At 47.6% G+C, this 21,765-nt stretch overlaps 1 protein-coding gene across 4 annotated transcripts in view; it reads left to right on the top strand.

The window, feature by feature from the left end:
- LOC134910211 (interferon-induced, double-stranded RNA-activated protein kinase-like) overlaps nucleotides 1–21,765 on the top strand; it is a 237,276-nt gene that overhangs the window by 59,372 nt on the left and 156,139 nt on the right. For all 4 annotated transcript variants that reach the window (XM_063917985.1, XM_063917983.1, XM_063917984.1 and 1 more), the window contains 3 exons: nucleotides 2,138–2,196; nucleotides 2,595–2,643; nucleotides 4,036–4,139. In XM_063917985.1, the coding sequence (XP_063774055.1) occupies nucleotides 2,138–2,196; nucleotides 2,595–2,643; nucleotides 4,036–4,139 (212 nt within the window). The remainder of the gene's footprint in view (nucleotides 1–2,137; nucleotides 2,197–2,594; nucleotides 2,644–4,035; nucleotides 4,140–21,765) is intronic.

The raw sequence follows: 21,765 nt of genomic DNA, 5'->3' as shown, positions 1-21,765 counted from the left end.
CCAAAACGGATCGTAACACGTCACAGTCATACTAGTGATCTCTCATGGGTTCCGAGAGTTTGCTTCTCAAATATCCAAGGAATACTTGCACACGATCTTGGCGCTCATAATACGTCCGACCTGTTACATCAGGGAACGTTCTTTTACCCATAATTCATATGTACCTATTACCTATGTACCGTAGCTGCGGTTGACGCGGTGAGAGGTCATACCGCCCTCGTAAGAAATAGAGCATTACAGTAACGGTTATACCAACCATGTTACGAGCCGCTTAAGGCAGCTCATTATTACAAACTTTCGTATGCGTACATACGTGGTAAAGCTCGGAAGTTTCCAACATCATCCTTCACGTTACCCGTATTATTCTGGTAAACGGGGTGGGATGGAAAACTGCGTTTATCTGCACTGAGTGTGCAGGTATCTGTATGGTAAACTTATTTTCAAAGATGTTTGCCTCTATTGCGTCTCTATTGCGTCTGTACACACCTTTCTACAAGGTGTCATCAAAGTTCAGACTCTATTTATCCAACCTATAGCGCCAGGTGGCTTGAGGTTGGGTTCAGATTTCTTACAGTTTTCATATTTGAACCCTTACAACAAAGGGGAATTAAGTTTATCACTTTGGAAAACATTTGTCTTCTAGCCTTGGCTTCGGCAAGGGTTTTGTTTTCATATTTGGGTGCCTTGTATTCTAAGCCACCGTATTTGAGTTTTCTCATGACAAAGCAGATCTTCGGACTAATTCCGCTTTCGTATTCTTCACACCAATAGTGCTTCCTGTGTGGAAAGCACATTCTAGAATTCTGAGTGTGGTACACGCATTACGCGTTTTATATATGTCCCGAACGTCTACAGTAGGTGATACGGATACGTTGTTTGTTCTCTATGATGCTGCCAACTGGGCTTAGCCAGTTTCTCAGCAGATATTATCCAGTTGGATAATAATGTCTACAAGTCAGGCTTACTTTAAGGCTAAGTTACAATCGCCTACGTCAGTAATAGCTCATCCCACAGGTTCTGTGGGAATGTCAGACCCAGCGGGTCGTGGAGCGTCTACGACGCGGCACGTTTGTGCACGTTTACACGTTATGAATGGTGGCGCCATCAGCATCTAGCTTTGGGCTGCCTACTGTTACAAGTATCAAACAGCTCTCCCGCCCACGAGGGAAGCTTTGGTACGTCCCAAGAGTACTCCAGTGACCCCTAGTGGATGATAAAGAAAATAGGATTTTGGTACTTACCAGGTAAATCCTTTTCTTTGAATCCATAGGGGGCACTGGACGCCCACCCAGAGCTGTTTTACCTGGGTTGTTTTAAGCTCAAGGGAGCTTAGGGTAACAAGTTTTACTTGATTGATATTAAGCTCAGAGGAGCTTATGGTAACACATTTTCACCAATTGGTTCAAATTATAAAGTTCTATCGGTTATGGTGTCAACTGTTTAGTTGACAGTAAGGTTATGGGTCAACATTGTTGTTGTCCGTTATGTTATAGGTATTCTCCATTGTCAACCTCTCTATATCGTTCCTGTTCGCTCAGTAAAAAACACTGAGAGAGTACACTGAGGTACTCGGGGATATGGAGGGGGGGGAGGGTCCTAAATTTAAATATTCAGTGCCCTTGTTCGGCCACGCCCGTCCATATCCCAAGAGTACTCCAGTGCCCCCTATGGATTCAAAGAAAAGGATTTACCTGGTAAGTACCAAAATCCTATTTTTTGCAGACTATGTGGGTGATTCAGAGATGGACGCAGTGCGGTAGCAGCTGCAATGGTTGTCCAGCTGTTCGTGCTGCTGAGGCCAGGAAATTTGTTTCGGAAGATGCAGACCCAGGCCTTGGCACGCCTGCAAAATGGGGGGACAAACATCTGTGACTTAGCGGACACTGCATGCAAGGACGCAGAACCCATTCTGCAGTTGTGCAGAGCGGATCCTGCACAGTCCCACAAACATAGGAGATGCATGAAAACCAATGTACATATGTACATCAAGCATAAAGTGCTCATGGGCCAATAGCCTCATTTAGCTTCTCTGTTCCACAGAAAAGAAAGCTTTTTGGTTTGCAAACCTGAATAACCCCCAGTGTATGTATTCATGTTGGTTAGAACCTCCTAGTCATTTCTTGTCTTCATTTTTCAGGCCCCGCCACCTGTACAAATTGCCTCACCACCCACCACTCCTCTTGTAACAAATACAAGGTACTTTGGATATTGCTTTTGGTTATGTTTTTATATTGCTAGGCTGTGTCGCTGTTTAAGAAATCATGCTTGATCTTTGCTTTGCTTTCACTTTACAAATAAAACTAGTTGGATAAGAATCTGTAATCTGTCTCGCTCACAATGCAGGGTATATTCAGCAGGTAGACCTCTGTTCGGGGCTTCACTGTGCAACCTCTTAGATTGTGGTGCATGGAGTGGTTTATCTGGTGCCACTGACAAGTGCATGAAAGCTTCAGGCTCCCCCGCACCCTGTTATGGCAACACTTACATCACTGTATACAAGGTTAATTTTATTGAGATAGGATTCCAATAAACTTTATTTACGATGAGCATTTGCTATTACTGTACTTCTGTGCTCTTTTTTTTTTTTTCTACAGTTCTACACAAAGTCCGTCACAAGTTAATGGCGCTGCAAATGAAATTGAGGTATTTGTTTTTATTTTAAATCATTTTAGTTTTGCGCTTCTATTTTTTTTTTTACCTTTGTATTTATATTGTCTTCAGAAATACTTGATACAATGGCCTTTGTTCTTCTTTAGAAAAAAATCTAACTTAATATGCCAGAATAAATAAAAAAATAGCAATAAAATTAGAGATAAAACACAAAAAAGGTGCTGCTATAATTATACAGATAAATGGCTAGATGCATCATCGCTTGGAAAGTGATAAAATGGAGAGTGAAAAAGTACCAGCCAATCAGTTCCTAACTACCATGTCACAGGCTGTGTTTGAAAAATGGCAGTTAGGAGCTGATTGGCTGGTACTTTTTCACTCTCCATTTTATCACTTTCCAAGCGATGATGCATCTGGCCCAAAGACGATATATATTAAAGAGTAACTGCTCAGCACATACAAAACCGCTGTGTATTTTAAGTCCTTACAAAAAAAAAAGAAAAGATTTTGCCTTTTAGCCAAAGCCTGGAGTCACCGGTATTAAGAGTATTTTTATTTTGCAGCAATTATGATGTCAAGTAGATAAGACACAGGAAGAGCTGCTTACCTAAATATTGTATGTACAGATACTGGATGTGTCTAGACCAGCAAGTAATGCAAAGAATTGTCCTTTCTTGTGGACACAGCCATAGGTGACCCAAGGGGAACATTTACTACGCAGTGATAAGAGCGGAGAAGTGAGCCAGTGGTGAAGTTGCCCATGGCAACCAATCAGCACTGAAGTAACATCTATAATTTGTATACTATAAAATTATACAGAGCTGCTGATTGGTTGATGGGGCAACTTCTCCACTGGCACACTTCTCCGCTCCTATCACTGCTTAGTAAATGTCCCCCCAAGTTTCACTGCAATCTGGTAGTGTAGTCAGAGGACAATCACATAAATAGACTAGCAGCAGTCTTCATCCACAAAGCTTTACAATATGAATTATAATGATAACAAATTATAAAATATTATGATATGACTGTGGTTTAATTTAGTTTACCATACAAACAGGTAAAATGGTTAATTATGGGGATTGCACCTTGTTTCTCATTGTGTTTTGTCGTTGTGCATTAAGTTTTAAAAGTCAAAACATTTTAGTAAGCACAGCTTGTTGACTAGTTATTGGTACATACACAGAGGATGACTGGTCAGACAAGCTGTACATTTTCTGACCAAACAGGCCTAAAAGGGGAATGACGTCTTAATAGTCTCTCATAGAAAAACAAAATTGTGAGTCTTTTATAGTACAAGTAATTTTCAGTAGTTTTGGACCAGTCTAGCAAATGAGATTTTTATACCTATGTGCAAATTACAATAATTTATTTTAGTAAGTATTGGAACTGCTGGGAGGAGCGTAATGCTATTGTTCTCTGTTGTAGTGTGACCCAAATTATGTTGGAAAATTCAATGAATATTGCCAAAAAAATGAATGCACGGATTACAAATTTGTTGATCATCGCACAGGACCCCAACATATTCCTGAGTAAGTGAGATTTCAGATACATAGATGAATTTTACTAATGGATGTGGTATGTGTAAGGTCCACATTCGCCATGTGGACCCAGAATGTAAACAGGCAGTCCCTGGTGATCTAGCTGTAACTTACCTGCTCTCGGGGGCAGCAATGTCTCCAGTCACGGCTTCTGGCTCCCGGTGGTAACATGTGGAGCAGTTCTGGTGGAGACATACGGCGAAGCGGCAGTTCTGAGAAGTATTGTTCCTTTATTCCTAACCCTCCACCTGTTGCCTAACCTTAAGCACCCCCACAGCAACCAAACCCTATCCCTCTTAGAATGTCAGGATTTCAGATGTCGACATTTTAAGGCTGTCAACATGTTGCCTGTTTTAGCAGTGTTGACATCACAGCAGAAATGTTTCTAATCACCAAATTGGATGGATCTGGGATCTTACCAGATCACACATGCGCAATAATGTTTTTTTTCCCTAGGATGCACTTATATTTGATGAACCCTTACATCAATAAGTGTGTGATACACAGTAGACCTTAATTGAAAATTTTTCAGTACTTGAAACTGTTGTCTCACTGTTTATATGCAGGCTGAATGATCATAATTCAGTGATCTATATTCCTCAAATGCTCAGAATATTTAGTTTATCAGGTTTAGATTATTCTGTTTGTGAACAAAACTTTCTGTTAAAAATATTTTGCATACAATCGGGGTGATACTGAGATACCTTTAGGTGTAGAGTGCGCTATCCTGTAGTAGATACGTTTACAACCAACTACTTTTTTTGCGTCTGTCTCTTCCTTTTACAAGAACCTTCAGATAATGGGGCTGCTTCTGAGTCAGGCGCACTGTGGATGTTGAACACTGCTGAAGTTGCATGCGTCCAGAGCCTGTACACACAGAGCTGCAGTTACACTGCGCATGCGTCCAGAGCCTGTACGCACAGAGCTGCAGTTACACTGCGCATGCCTCCAGAGCCTGTACACACAGAGCTGCAGTTACACTGCACATGCGTCCAGAACCTGTATGCACAGAGCTGCAGTTACACTGCACATACGTCCAGAGCCTGTATGCACAGAGCTGCAGTTACACTGCACATGCGTCCAGAGCCTGTACACACAGAGCTGCAGTTACACTGCACATGCGTCCAGAGCCTGTACGCACAGAGCTGCAGTTACACTGCACATGCGTCCAGAGCCTGTACACACAGAGCTGCAGTTACACTGTGCATGCGTCCAGAGCCTGTACGCACAGAGCTGCAGTTACACTGCACATGCGTCCAGAGCCTGTATGCACAGAGCTGCAGTTATACTACACATGCGTCCAGAGCCTGTATGCACAGAGCTGCAGTTACACTGCGCATGCGTCCAGAGCCTGTACGCATAGAGCTGCAGTTACACTACACATGCGTCCAGAGCCTGTACGCACAGAGCTGCAGTTACACTGCGCATGCGTCCAGAGCCTGTACGCACAGAGCTGCAGTTACACTGCGCATGCGTCCAGAGCCTGTATGCACAGAGCTGCAGTTACACTACACATGCGTCCAGAGCCTGTATGCACAGAGCTGCAGTTACACTGCGCATGCGTCCAGAGCCTGTATGCACAGAGCTGCAGTTACACTGCGCATACGTCCAGAGCCTGTATGCACAGAGCTGCAGTTACACTGCACATGCGTCCAGAGCCTGTACACACAGAGCTGCAGTTACACTGCGCATGCGTCCAGAGCCTGTACGCACAGAGCTGCAGTTACACTGCGCATCCGTCCAGAGCCTGTACGCACAGAGCTGCAGTTACACTGCACATGCGTCCAGAGCCTGTACACACAGAGCTGCAGTTACACTGCGCATGCGTCCAGAGCCTGTACGCACAGAGCTGCAGTTACACTGCACATGCGTCCAGAGCCTGTATGCACAGAGCTGCAGTTACACTGCACATGCGTCCAGAGCCTGTATGCACAGAGCTGCAGTTACACTGCGCATGCGTCCAGAGCCTGTATGCACAGAGCTGCAGTTACACTGCGCATGCGTCCAGAGCCTGTACGCACAGAGCTGCAGTTACACTACACATGCGTCCAGAGCCTGTATGCACAGAGCTGCAGTTACACTACACATGCGTCCAGAGCCTGTACGCACAGAGCTGCAGTTACACTGCGCATACGTCCAGAGCCTGTATGCACAGAGCTGCAGTTACACTACACATGCGTCCAGAGCCTGTATGCACAGAGCTGCAGTTGCACGAGGAGATGCAGTTTCCAAAATATTCTTAAAATGTATAGTGCATTCCTGGGAGGTAGTTAAGCGTACACATGAAGATGGTCCGTGCTATGGGCATGTTATGGAAGTGTTGTGGGTGTGACGCTGTAGTGGTTGTGCATAATCACTGACATTGGAGTCCATACTTTGACAGAAAATCTGCACTTAGCATGGGGCTGGTGCGAGTTTCAGTGGTGCAACCGATGTTTGCATCTATACAAGCATTATTAAGATGCTCAAAGTGGGCATTTCAGTCTTTGCACGCTAAGACACACAGCTGCTCACCAGGGATGGGCTTCTAGTGGCATCTGCCTAAAGAAACAGCCATGCGACCGCAAACTGCTGCATGCGACTTAGAATCAGCCTCAATGAGTTTAGTTGCCATGTAAGTGCTACAGAATAAGTATACTAAAATTTTAAAAACAATTGTTTATGTACAATTATTAAGTTCATGCAAATCAAACATATTTTAGTCAAAGCAATTGAATGCTAACAATGGGGTCCAAGAATAATACAATATATACATTTTCGCTAAATTTCTTAGGTTAATAGAAGTTTAAAGAAAGAGATATCTACAGCAGATAGAAAGGAAATTATTCCAGTTAGAGAAGTCTCTAAATAGAAGAGATCTAAGGCCAAATGTAATGGGATGCGATTTGGTCAAAAGTTTATCACTACTCTCATACGTCTTGACTTGCTCGCAAATGAAATGGGGTGCGGGAACATACAAACTCACATGTTTCCTGCAATCTTAAAACTCGCAATGGCAAAACTTGAATCCAGATGTTCTGCCAACATACAATTCGGGCAATGTAATAGGATGCGAGTTTACAACTCTCACCTAAAACATTACCAAAATCTGCTCTAAAAATAGACCAGCTTGTGGCTGGCGAGTTTGACAGAAGCATGTACAGATCAGTGAGATACGTGCACGCTTCTGTCCATAGAAGTGTTTAAACAGTCAAAAAAAGTAAAAAAAAAGACGTGCATTTATTCCCCAAAACGTGACCAGCCCATGGCTCTTTGAGCCGGTCCTGGTTGCTAAAATACAGGGGGAAAAAATGACATCCCTGTACTATAACAACCAGCACCGGGCTTTTGGAGACCCAGCAGCCAACCCTCTGCCGGGTCGCACCAACTGTTACCTCCGAGTACACCGCTGTTTTGGCAGGCACCAGACTGGATGTACTAGCAAGTCCGTACTGACGATCCCAGGCTGCGGCCGGAGAACGGGGAGTAGGTAAGGCGCCTGTTACCGCTTAGCGGTTTAAGACTCATATACCGCACCCTTACTGTTTACGGGGGGAGACTACCGGACAGGCACTGACGCGGCTGCCACCTTGGGAGCACTAGCGCTAGGCCTCAGGGATCATAGGTTCCGGGGTACAGTTGAGATTGCGATCCCTGAGGTTGATGTCAGCAGTGGGAAGTAAGACGCTCCCCTGGTCGTCCCTCCACCCCAGTTCCGCCGAGTCTCCCACCATTAACTGCTATTTCCGCTTCCTTCTGAGACGCATAACATATTATACAGGTCAGTGTCGCATGAGCGGCTAGGTACACTGGTACGTCTGAGTAGCTCATCCGTTGGTTTTCGGCATGGTCACATACGGAAGCGGGGTTTAAGTCTCCCTGTGTCAGGTGATACAGCACTGAGTTCCTACCTACCCTTGGCGGTACGAGTAGCGAGTAGGTGCCTGATGCAAATGAGCGTTGTGAACATTTACTGCTCTGTTATTCGCTGAGCGTCTGAATATATAAATGTCCGGTTTAAGGTAATGCAGTAATGTTTTTCCTATTTACTTATATGTATTGAGTAGTTGAATAATGTGCTCATATTGCAAATGTATATTAATGCAGTTTTCTGCAGCAGGGTACATAGGTTTCCACAGGAAAACATCGGGGTATAAAGATGGATCTGGATCCAGGCACCAACAGTTAAAGGTTTAGCTGTCCCAGGATGCATTGGGGCCCTCGTCTATAACCCCGCCTCCAGGCACTGTGAACTCAATTTTTAACTTGGTCCCTGCAGAGCAGGTCACTAAACGGGGGGCTGCGCTGGCAGCCCTGAAAGCTTTTTATTTTTTATTGAAATTGACTTTTTTCTCTCAGAGCTTGCAGCGCTGTAAGTCAGGGTGACTTCAGCGCTGCAGCTCCATCGCCCCCCAAGCGGCACTGCATACTCCCGCTGGCTTGCCCAGCTACTTGCGGCGGGTACGTCCATGGCTATAGGCACAACTGTGGAACGCTTCCTTGGATTGCGTGCCTGCAACCGGGGGGCAGGTAAAAGGGTTCCTAGCGGGACCCGCCGTTTAAATTGGGATCTGCCAAGGTCTGGGGAGACTGACCATGGCGCTGGTGTTGACACGGTCACTGAGCAGGGACCCCACTAGGCCACCAGGGCATAAGGGCACAGGTTTAGGTGTATTATCACCCAATTTAATAAGGCCCTGTAGTACCTGGGGTGGAAGACCTACATAGGGGAGAAGGCGCTTGACCTGTAGCCCCTCCCCAGCTCTGGGCACCATCTACTGCAGATTTCCCACCCTTGAGCTGCCTCACTCTCCCTCTTCCCTCACAGAGACCCGGGCAGCCATCTTACAGCATAGCAGCAGCGGTTCTCTGGGAACGCTGGACAATGTTTCCCTGTAAAAATACCTGAACAGAACAGGCTTGTTTTTTACATAAATTTCAGTATCCTACCTGTCTCATAAGACAGCGATAGTTGAGAATAGTGTTCCCTGCATTTAATTTGTACGAGTTTTCTGCTATATCCTCCAGTCTCAGTGCTGTGTTGTGATATAAAGGTCCATTGCAGTATTAATGTTATATAATTTCTGTATTGTGGTGACTGAGTGCCTTTACCTGCTGTCTGGTTTCACTTTCAGTGTATCTCGGATATATCTCCCTATTATTATATACCCTGGGCTGAGGTACGTTTGGGTTAAGAATAACAGAAACACAGGTATTATCTATATGCATATATAAGTATATTATATATGTGTACTGTTTGCATTTATCGTACTGTGTAAGTCCACTTTGTTTCCAATAATATAATGTCTAACAAAAAGGGCCGCAAACAGGCGGAAGCCCCTGTGTTAATGTCATGCAGAGTGTGCTCCACCGTGTCTGAGGAGGACAGGTTACATGACGTTCTCTGTACTGTTTTTATACACCTCCCAGTCTGCCCTTGCTCAGGAGCCCCATTGTCATCATTTTTGGGTACTCTGGTAGAACGCCTTACGCCCCCTTTGGGTCCGCCTGTGGCACTACCTCCTCAAATGGTCCCTATGGTGAATCCGCCGTGGGCGAATAATTTGTCTAATCAGATGCAACAACTAAATCAGTCACTGACTAGACAAAAGGCTCTCTTAGGACACAATAGTGTCACTAGTTGCTCTAAGCGGGCTACTTCTTCCTCACAATCCACAATCTCATCTGAAGAGGAAGGGGAGCATACAGCTCAATCTGACACAGACTCCTGTGCTGCTGATGAGGAGACTCCTACTATATGTTAGTCGATGTCCCTGCCCTTGTTTATGCTATCAAGCATATTCTCCAACTCTCTGAGGAGGAGGAATCTACAGAGGCAAAAAATACTGATAAGTTTAAAAAGCTGACTTACTCCATTCTGATCATTTATTGGACATCGGACGGGAACCCTGGACTACCCCGTGCAAGAAGTTCCCTGCTACTAAAAATAATAATTTACTCACCGGTAATTCTATTTCTCGTAGTCCGTAGTGGATGCTGGGAACTCCGTAAGGACCATGGGGAATAGACTGGCTCCGCAGGAGACTGGGCACTCTAAAGAAAAGATTAGGTACTATCTGGTGTGCACTGGCTCCTCCCTCTATGCCCCTCCTCCAGACCTCAGTTAGGGAAACTGTGCCCGGAAGAGCTGACATTACAAGGAAAGGATTTTTGGAATCCAGGGTAAGACTCATACCAGCCACACCAATCACACCGTACAACTTGTGATAACCTTACCCAGTTAACAGTATGAACAACAACTGAGCCTCACTCAACGGATGGCTCATAACAATAACCCTTATTTAAGTAATAACTATATACACGTATTGCAGAGAGTCCGCATTTGGGACGGGCGCCCAGCATCCACTACGGACTACGAGAAATAGAATTACCGGTGAGTAAATTCTTATTTTCTCTGACGTCCTAGTGGATGCTGGGAACTCCGTAAGGACCATGGGGATTATACCAAAGTTCCCAAACCGGTGGGAGAGTGCGGATGACTCTGCAGCACCGAATGAGCAAACACAAGGTCCTCCTCAGCCAGGGTATCAAACTTGTAGAACTTTGCAAAGGTGTTTGAACCCAACCAAGTAGCCGCTCGGCAAAGCTGTAAAGCCGAGACCCCTCGGGCAGCTGCCCAAGAAGAGCCCACCTTCCTTGTGGAATGGGCTTTTACTGATTTTGGATGCGGCAATCCAGCCGCAGAATGAGCCAGCTGAATCGTGCTACAGATCCAGCGCGCAATAGTTTGCTTTGAAGCAGGAGCACCCAGCTTGTTGGGTGCATGCAGGATAAACAGCGAGTCAGTCTTCCTGACTCCAGCCGTTCTGGAAACATATATTTTCAAAGCCCTGACTACGTTCAGCAACTTGGAGTCCTCCAAGTCCCGAGTAGCCGCAGGCACCACAATAGGTTGGTTCAAATGAAACAATGATACCACCTTTGGGAGAAATTGGGGATGTGTCCTCAATTCTGCCCTGTCCATATGGAAGATCAGATATGGGCTTTTACATGACAAAGCCGCCAATTCCGACACACGCCTAGCCGATGCTAAGGCCAACAGCATGACCACTTTCCACGTGAGATACTTTAGTTCCACGGTCTTAAGTGGCTCAAACCAGTGGGATTTCAGGAAATCCAACACAACGTTAAGATCCCAGGGTGCCACTGGTGGCACAAAAGGGGGCTGAATATGCAGCACTCCCTTAACAAATGTCTGAACCTCAGGCAGTGAAGCCAGTTCTTTTTGAAAGAGAATGGATAGGGCCGAAATCTGGACCTTTATGGACCCCAATTTTAGGCCCATAGTCACCCCTGACTGTAGGAAGTGCAGGAATCGACCCAGCTGGAATTCCTCTGTAGGGGCCGACCTGGCCTCACACCAAGCAACATATTTTTGCCATATACGGTGATAATGCTTTGCTGTCACGTCCTTCCTAGCCTTTATCAGCGTAGGAATAACTTCATCCAGAATGCCTTTTTCTCTATCGTCCTAGTGGATGCTGGGGTTCCTGAAAGGACCATGGGGAATAGCGGCTCCGCAGGAGACAGGGCACAAAAAGTAAAGCTTTTCCAGATCAGGTGGTGTGCACTGGCTCCTCCCCCCACGACCCTCCTCCAGACTCCAGCCAGGTACTGTGCCCGGACGAGCGTACACAATAAGGGAGGATTTTGAATCCCGGGTAAAACTCATACCAGCCACACCAATCACACCGTACAACTTGTGATCTAAACCCAGTTAACAGTATGATAACAGCGGAGCCTCTGAAAGATGGCTTCCTTCAACAATAACCCGAATTAGTTAACAATAACTATGTACAATTATTGCAGATAATCCGCACTTGGGATGGGCGCCCAGCATCCACTACGGACTCCGAGAAATAGATTTATCGGTAAGTAAAATCTTATTTTCTCTATCGTCCTAGTGGATGCTGGGGTTCCTGAAAGGACCATGGGGATTATACCAAAGCTCCCAAACGGGCGGGAGAGTGCGGATGACTCTGCAGCACCGAATGAGAGAACTCCAGGTCCTCCTTAGCCAGAGTATCAAATTTGTAAAATTTTACAAACGTGTTCTCCCCTGACCACGTAGCTGCTCGGCAAAGTTGTAATGCCGAGACCCCTCGGGCAGCCGCCCAAGATGAGCCCACCTTCCTTGTGGAGTGGGCCTTTACAGATTTAGGCTGTGGCAGGCCTGCCACAGAATGTGCAAGTTGGATTGTGCTACAGATCCAACGAGCAATCGTCTGCTTAGACGCAGGAGCACCCATCTTGTTGGGTGCATACAATATAAACAACGAGTCAGATTTTCTGACTCCAGCTGTCCTTGCAATATATATTTTTAATGCTCTGACAACGTCCAGTAACTTGGAGTCCTCCAAGTCACTTGTAGCCGCAGGCACTACAATAGGCTGGTTCAGATGAAATGCTGACACCACCTTAGGGAGAAAATGCGGACGAGTCCGCAGTTCTGCCCTGTCCGAATGGAAAATCAGATATGGGCTTTTGTAAGATAAAGCTGCCAGTTCTGACACTCTCCTGGCCGAAGCCAGGGCTAGAAGCATGGTCACTTTCCATGTGAGATATTTCAAATCCACCTTCTTTAGTGGTTCAAACCAATGAGATTTTAGAAAGTCCAAAACCACATTGAGATCCCACGGTGCCACTGGAGGCACCACAGGAGGCTGTATATGCAGCACTCCCTTAACAAAGGTCTGGACTTCAGGGACTGAAGCCAATTCTTTTTGAAAGAAAATCGACAGGGCCGAAATTTGAACCTTAATAGATCCCAATTTGAGACCCATAGACAATCCTGATTGCAGGAAATGTAGGAATCGACCCAGTTGAAATTCCTCCGTCGGAGCACTCCGATCTTCGCACCACGCAACATATTTTCGCCAAATTCGGTGATAATGTTGCACGGTTACTTCCTTCCTTGCTTTAATCAAAGTAGGAATGACTTCTTCCGGCATGCCTTTTTCCTTTAGGATCCGGCGTTCAACCGCCATGCCGTCAAACGCAGCCGCGGTAAGTCTTGGAACAGACAGGGTCCTTGTTGCAGCAGGTCCTGTCTGAGAGGCAGAGGCCATGGGTCCTCTGAGATCATTTCTTGCAGTTCCGGGTACCAAGTCCTTCTTGGCCAATCCGGAACAATGAGTATTGTTCTTATTCCTCTCTTTCTTACAATTCTCAGTACCTTGGGTATGAGAGGAAGAGGAGGAAACACATATACCGTCTGGTACACCCACGGTGTCACTAGGGCGTCCACAGCTATCGCCTGAGGGTCCCGTGACCTGGCGCAATATCTTTTTAGCTTTTTGTTGAGGCGGGACGCCATCATGTCCACCTGTGGCAGTTCCCATCGCTTTGCAATCTGTGTGAAGACTTCTTGATGAAGTCCCCACTCTCCCGGGTGGAGGTCGTGTCTGCTGAGGAAGTCTGCTTCCCAGTTGTCCACTCCCGGAATGAACACTGCTGACAGTGCTTGCACGTGATTCTTCGCCCACCGAAGAATCTTTGTGGCTTCCGCCATTGCCATCCTGCTTCTTGTGCCGCCCTGGCGGTTTACATGGGCGACCGCCGTGATGTTGTCTGACTGAATCAGCACTGGCCGATTTCGAAGCAGGGGCCCGTTGTAAATGGCCCTTAGTTCCAATATATTTATGTGTAGAGAAGTCTCCAGACTTGACCACAGCCCTTGGAAGTTTCTTCCCTGAGTGACTGCCCCCCATCCTCGGAGGCTTGCATCCGTGGTCACCAGGACCCAGTCCTGTATGCTGAACCTGCGGCCCTCGAGAAGGTGAGCACTCTGCAGCCACCACAGAAGAGACACCCTGGCCCTTGTGGACAGGGTGATCAGCCGATGCATCTGGAGATGCGATCCGGACCACTTGTCCAACAGATCCCACTGAAAGATCCTTGCATGGAACCTGCCGAAGGGAATGGCTTCGTATGAAGCCACCATCTTTCCCAGGACTCGCGTGCAGTGATGCACCGATACCTGTTTTGGTTTCAGGAGGTCCCTGACCAGAGATGCTAATTCCTGGGCCTTCTCCACCGGGAGAAACACCTTCTTCTGTTCTGTGTCCAGAATCATGCCCAGGAAAAGCAGACGCGTCGTAGGAATCAGCTGCGACTTTGGAACATTCAGAATCCAGCCGTGCTGTTGCAACACTTCCTGAGAGAGTGCTACGCTGATCAACAACTGCTCTCTGGACCTCGCCTTTATGAGGAGATCGTCCAAGTACGGGATAACTATAACTCCCTTCTTCCGAAGGAGTATCATCATTTCGGCCATTACCTTGGTAAATATCCTCGGTGCCGTGGACAGGCCAAACGGCAACGTCTGGAACTGGTAATGACAGTCCTGTACCACAAACCTGAGGTACTCCTGGTGAAGTGGGTAAATGGGGACATGCAAGTAAGCATCCTTGATGTCCAGCGACACCATAAAATCCCCCTGTTCCAGGCTTGCAATAACCGCTCTGAGCGATTCCATTTTGAACTTGAATTTCTTTATATAAGTGTTCAAGGATTTTAAATTCAGAATGGGTCTCACCGAACCGTCCGGTTTCGGTACCACAAACATTGTGGAATAGTAACCCCTTCCCTGTTGAAGGAGGGGGACCCTGATAATCACTTGCTGGAGGTACAGCTTGTGAATTGCCGCCAGTACTACCTCCCTTTCCATGGCGGAAGCTGGCATGGCTGATTTGAGGTAACGGCGGGGGGGAGTCGCTTCGAATTCCAGCTTGTATCCCTGAGATACAATTTGTACAGCCCAGAGATCCACCTGTGAGCGAACCCACTGGTTGCTGAAGTTTTGGAGACGCGCCCCCACCGCACCTGGCTCCACCTGTGGAGCCCCAACGTCATGCGGTGGACTTAGTGGAAGCAGGGGAGGACTTTTGTTCCTGGGAACTGGCTGCATGGTGCAGCTTCTTACCTCTACCCCTGCCTCAGGCAAGAAAGGATGCGCCCCTGACCCTCTTGCCTTTCTGAGAACAAAAGGACTGCATTTGATAATATGGTGCTTTCTTAGGCTGTGAGGAAACCTGAGCCAAGAAAGTCGACTTTCCAGCTATCGCTGTGGACACGAGGTCCGATAGACCGTCCCCAAACAATTCCTCACCCTTATAAGGCAAAACCTCCATGTGTTTTTTAGAATCAGCATCTCCTGTCCATTGCCGAGTCCATAAGACCCTCCTGGCAGAAATGGACATAGCATTAATTCTAGAGCCCAGCAGGCAAATGTCCCTCTGAGCATCCCGCATCTATAAGACGACGTCTTTTATATGGCCCAGGGTTAGCAAAACAGTATCCCTGACGAGGGAATCTGTCGTCTGACAGAGTATCTGTCCATGCTGCTACAGCACTACACATCCAGGCTGAAGCAATAGCAGGTCTCAGTAGAGTACCAGAGTGTGTATACACTGACTTCAGGATAGCTTCCTGCTTTCTATCCGCAGGCTCCTTTAGGGTGGCCGTATCCTGAGACGGCAGGGCCACCTTTTTAGATAAGCGTGTCAGCGCCTTGTCCACCCTAGGGGATGTTTCCCAACCTAACCTGTCCGTTGGCGGGAGAGGGTACGCCATCAGTAACCTCTTAGAAATCACTAGTTTCTTATCAGGGGAACTCCACGCTTCTTCACATAATTCATTTAATTCATCAGATGGGGGAAAAGTCACTGGCTGCTTTTTCTCCCCAAACATATAAACCCTCTTGGTATTAACAGGGTTAACTCAGAAATGTGTAATACATCTTTCATTGCAATAATCATGTATCGGATGGCCTTGGTCATTTTAGACTGTAAATGTGCCTCATCATCGTCGACACTGGAGTCGGACTCCGTGTCGACATCTGTGTCAACCATCTGAGATGGAGGGCGTTTATGAGCCCCTGACGGTTTCTGAGTCGCCTGTGCAGGCGCGGGCTGAGACCCCGGCTGTCCCAAGGCCCGCAGCGTCATCAAACCTTTTATGTAAGGAGCTTACATTGTCGTTTAAGACCTTCCACATATCCATCCAATCAGGTGTCGGCCCTGACGGGGGCGACACCACACTTATCTACCCTTGCTACGCCTCCACGTAACCCTCCTCATCAAACATGTCGACACAGCCGTACCGACACACCGCACACACACAGGGAATGCTCAGACTGAGGAGAGGACCCCACAATGTCCTTTGGGGAGAAAGAGAGCGAGTATGCCAGCACACACCACAGCGCTATATAACACAGGGATTTTCACTTATAATAAGTGATTACCCAATAGCTGCCTTATATGTTTTATTTGCGCTTAAATTTATGTGCCCCCCCTCTCTTTTTTACCCTTCTTGTACCTGGATACTGCAGGGGAGAGCCTGGGAAGCTGCTTCCAGCGGAGCTGTGAAGAGAAAATGGCGCTGGTGTGCTGAGGAAGAAGGCCCCGCCCCCTCAGTGGCGGGCTTCTGTCCCGCTTTCTGTGTAAAAAAATGGCGGGGGTTTTTACATATATACAGTGCCAGACTGTATATATGTATTTTTATTGCCAAAAGGTACTTCAATTGCTGCCCAGGGCGCCCCCCCCCCCCCCCACCCCCAGCGCCCTGCACCCTACAGTGACCGGAGTGTGTAAGTGTGCTGGGAGCAATGGCGCACAGCTGCGGTGCTGTGCGCTACCTTAAATGAAGACAGGAGTCTTCTGCCGCCGATTTCGTCGTCTTCCAGCTTCTGTTCTTCTGGCTCTGCGAGGGGGACGGCGGCGCGGCTCCGGGAACGGACGATCGAGGACAGGTGCCTGTGTTCGAACCCTCTGGAGCTAATGGTGTCCAGTAGCCTAAGAAGCACAAGCTAGCTGCAAGCAGGTAGGTTTGCAACTCTCCCCTTAGTCTCACGTAGCAGTGAGTCTGTTGCCAGCAGAAGCTCACTGAAAATCAAAAACCTAATAAATACTTTCTTTACTAGTAAGCTGAGGAGAGCCCACTAGGAGCACCCAGCTCTGGCCGGGCACAGATTCTAACTGAGGTCTGGAGGAGGGGCATAGAGGGAGGAGCCAGTGCACACCAGATAGTACCTAATCTTTTCTTTAGAGTGCCCAGTCTCCTGCGGAGCCCGTCTATTCCCCATGGTCCTTATGGAGTTCCCAGCATCCACTAGGACGTCAGAGAAAGTGCTTTAGCTCGTTATCCTCTACCTGCAGAGCTGTGTAACAAATTGGAAAATTCACCGCCGGTGGATTTTCATGTCACCCGCCTCGTGGTGTCATCCACTCTGCCTGTTATTATGATCACCTCTCTGAGGGAACAGACAGATAAACGTATTGAGGCTTGCCTGAAATCTATTTACTTCCTTACAGTAGCTGTTTATAGACCCATTATAGCTGCTTCTTGGGCTGCAAAAGCTATAGACGCCTGGGTTCAGGCACTAGAGGAGGAGCTACCTGAGGATATCTCTGAGGAAGCCAAACACACTGGGGACATTCTGTTTTGGGAAGAATGAAATAAAATAGTGTCTGACTTGGCGGCTTCCAAGACAGCTTTTCTCCCCACCTTCTCAGAAGGCTAAAAGCACCACTTTTCGCTCCTTTCGGCTTCAAGGAAAAGAAAATGTCAGTCATACCCTAGACAGTCTTGCAATTCCAAAGCTCCAAGGCTAAACAGTCCTGGGCGGCCCGACAGCCTACCTCACACACTGACAAGCCTGCAGCCTGACGGGACGGGCTTCCCCCTGGGAGATCCCAGGGTGGGAGGCCGGCTTCTGCACTTCGCCAAGGTTTGGCACACAACCACTTCGGACGCTTGGGTGCTAGATTGTCTCTCATGGATACACTGTCTCATTCAAAGAACGTCCCCCTCACCAGTACTTCACCACGGGCCTTCCATCGGACCCGCTGAAGGTGCAAACTCTGGTAATTTCTCTCCTTTACGCAGTAGTGATTGTGCCAGTTGCTCAGTCCCAAAGGGGCAGAGGTTATTTCTCTAATGTCCTAGTGGATACTGGGAATGCACTTTAAGAAATCATTAGTGTGTGCTGGCTCCTCCCCTCTATGCCCCTCCTAGCAGACTCAGTTTAGAAAAATGTGCCAAGGAGCCGGGTGCATTCTCCAGAGCGTTTTCTTCAGAATTTATGTTGGTTTATTATTTTCAGGCAGCACTGGTTGGCAACCAGTCTGCCTGTGTCGAGGGACTTAGGGGGGGGGGACCGAACCAACTTAATAGAGAGTTAATGGTTCGTATCCCCACTGAGAGGACACTGAGCTCCTGAGGCGCTGTTTCTCATGCCCCAGGGTGTGAGCCCACGCCGGCAACATGCCGCCACCCCTAACAGATGCCGAATAGAAGCGGTGCGGTGAGTACTACACCGGGGTCCCGGTTAGCGGGTCCCCAGTGCAAATGGCGGCATTAGGGCGCGGCGGTCACGGGCCTTGAGCTGCGGTGTCCGCCGGAGACCCACACTGGCGCACAGTATAAGAGCTAAACAAGTGGATATCTCAGGTGACGGCAGGTAAGTCTACCTACCTGCCGTCTGCTGCTCCTCCTGCTAGATATCCCTACCCTGGGCCCTCTCTGCAGTCCTTTCGTGTGGAGAAATTCAGAGGCAGAGCCAGAGGTGTGTCCAATGCTGCAAGAGGAACTTGCGGTAAGTCCTGTAAACCAGCAGCTGCTGGAATTCTGGACCAGGAATTCCTCATCCACGAAGCCTTCTGCATGACGGTTGGCCCCAGCAGCAAGGCGACTTCCAGGTAGGTGCTCGCCTTCAGCACTTCGCCCATGTGTGGGCAAAGTCCTGCTGGGATCCTTGGGTGAGGAAACTCGTATCCCAAGGATACCAGTTGGCATTTCAGGAACTACCTCGTCTCAGATTCTTCAAGTCGGCCATACCAGCTTCATCTGTAGCAAAAGTTACCTTGCAAAAAGCAAATAAAAAACTGCTCTCCACAGGAGTTATTGTTCCAGTACCTCATCCGCTGCAAACAAAGTGATTTTACTCAAGTGTCTTTGTGGTTCCGAAGCCGGACGGCTCGGCACGGCCGATCTTGAAGCTCAAATACCTGAACCCGTATCTTCGTGTGTTCAAACTCAAGATGGAATCCCTAAGGGCAGTGATCTCTGGTCTGGAGGAAGGGGAGTTCCCGGTATCTTTGGATATCAAGAATGCATACCTTCATATCCCGATATGGCCGCCCCATCAGGTGTACCTTCGGTTTGCCGTACTGGATCAATACTTCCAGTTACAGAACTTAGCCTTCGGCCTCTCCACAGCTCCAAGGGTATTCACAAAAGCCATGGCGGAGATGATGCTACAATTGTGCAAGATGTGAGTCAACATAGTCCCATGCTTGGACGATCTCCTGATAAAGGCGGTGTCCAGGGAACAGCTGCTACTCAGCATCGACATGAAAACTCGCCTGCTTACGCACCACGGGTGGATCGTAAATTTCCAGAAGTCTCACCTGGAACCGTCTCAGAGAATTCAGTTCCTAGGAATGATCCTGGACACGGTATCTCAGAAGGTATTCCTTCCGATGGACAAGGCCTTGACTATCCAGGCTATGATCCGCTCGGTGCTCAGACCCCGCAGAATATCGATTCATCTTTGCATTTGATTGCTGGGCAAGATGGTAGCCTCCTACGAGGCAATACAGTATGGCAGGTTTCATGCGCATCCGTTCCAGCTGGATCTGCTGGACAAGTGGTCAAGTTCTCACCTACACATACTCCAGAGTATAACTCTCTTGCCAAGAGCACGGATCTCCCTGTTATGTTGGCTACAACTCTCTTACCTTGTGGAGGGTCGGTCTTTCGGCACCCAGTCCTTGACCCTACTGACAACGGATGTCAGTCTCAGTTGTTGGGGTGCTGTGACCCAGTGTGCCCAGTTCCAAGGGAAGTGGTCGAGTCAGGAATCTGCTCTCCTCATAAATATCCTGGAACTCAGGGCAATTTACAATGCAGGTGTGGATAAGGGCCTACAGTTAGGCTTCATCAAAGTTCAGATTTCGGCCCTCTATATTTTCTTCCCGAAACAATTAGCAGTACTCCCAGAAGTATAGACTTTCCTTAAGGGTGTTCTTCACTTTCAGCCACACTTTGTCCCTCCCACAGCTCTGTGGGATCTCAACGTGGTCTTGACTTTTCTACAATCGTGCTGGTTTGAACCGTTACACAGGGTAGACTTGAAATATCTAACGTGGAAGACAGTCACGTTGCTGGCTTTAGCCTCTGCAAGACCTGTGTCAGAATGTGGGGCCTTATCCTGTAAGAGCCCATATTTGATATTTCACGAGGATAGGGCGGAGCTCAGGACTCGCCCGCAGTTTTTGTCGAAAGTGGTATCTGCTTTTCACATTGATCAACTGTCTGACACATCGGTTGCTCCAAAGTCCTTGGACATTGTGAGGGCTTTGAGAATTTACGTCAAGAGGACAGCTCGTCACAGGAAGTCTTACTCCCTTTTTGTCCTTTATGACTCTACCAAAATTGGTCGTCCTGCTTCTAAGCAGTCTATTGCTCGTTGGCTCAGGTTGACCATCCAACAAGCCTATGCTTCAGCAGCATTACCATTGCCATGCTCTATCCATGCCCACTCCACTAGATCGGTGGGTTCTTCCTTTGGCGGCTGCCCGGGGTGTCTCGGCCTTACAGTTGTGCCGGGCAGCGACTTGGTCTGGTTCAAACACGTTTGTAAAATTCTACAGGTTCGACACCCTGGCTAGAGATGACCTTCAGTTTGGTCAGGCGGTTTTACAGGGGTCTCAGCACTCTCCCACCTGATCTGGGAGCTTTGGGACGTCCCCATGGTACTAAAGTACATTCCCAGTATCCACTAGGACGTTAGAGAAAATAGGAATTTTCTCGTAGTCCATAGTGGATAATGGGCGCCCACCTCATTGCTTCGTATTCCTGCTTAAATGGTTGTAAGTGTTCTTGGTTGGGTTGCTGTCCCTGTTTCATGTTTGGTTAGTGTTGCTATCCTTCATTATAGTTAGCGTTGCTCTCCTCTGTTCTGGTTAGCTCTGCTATCTTATTGTTGTTGTGTGTTGGTTCATTACTTCACCGCTTTTTTGTGTTTATATCATTCTCTCAATGTATGTCGGTCTCCTCTGGCACAATTTTCCTAGACTGAGTCTGCTAGGAGGGGCATAGAGGGGAGAAGCCAGCACACACTAATGATTTCTTAAAGTGCCAGTCCCAGTATCCACTACGGACTACGAGAAAAGGAATTACCAGTAGGTATTAAATTCCTATTTACTCACCCTGTTCCTGGTTCCGAAACCCAACAGGTCACACCGGCCTGTACTTAACCTCAATTTGAACAAGTTTGTGAGAGTAGCCTACTTTTGCATGGAAACCTTGCGCTATATAGTTTTGACTGTGGAACCCGGCGACTATATAATATCCCTGGATATACAGGCTGCAAATCTGCATTTTCCTATTGCCAATTCGCATCAGCAGTTCAGTTCCTGTGGTTTGTTATTGGCAACCTTCATTATCACTTCCAGGCTCTGCCGTTTGGACTGGCTACGGCTCCTCGCATCTTTACGAAGGTCATGTCCGTTATGACGGCTTACTTCCGTCGCCAGGAGATAAGAATCCTACCGTACCTAGATTATCTTCTGATCTTGGCAAATTCACAGGAAGTTCTCCTCAGTCATCTCCA

The sequence above is a fragment of the Pseudophryne corroboree genome, chromosome 4 (assembly GCF_028390025.1).
Source record: "Pseudophryne corroboree isolate aPseCor3 chromosome 4, aPseCor3.hap2, whole genome shotgun sequence".
Classification (NCBI taxonomy): Eukaryota; Metazoa; Chordata; class Amphibia; order Anura; family Myobatrachidae; genus Pseudophryne; species Pseudophryne corroboree.
This window is presented reverse-complemented; position numbering and strand designations above follow the sequence as displayed.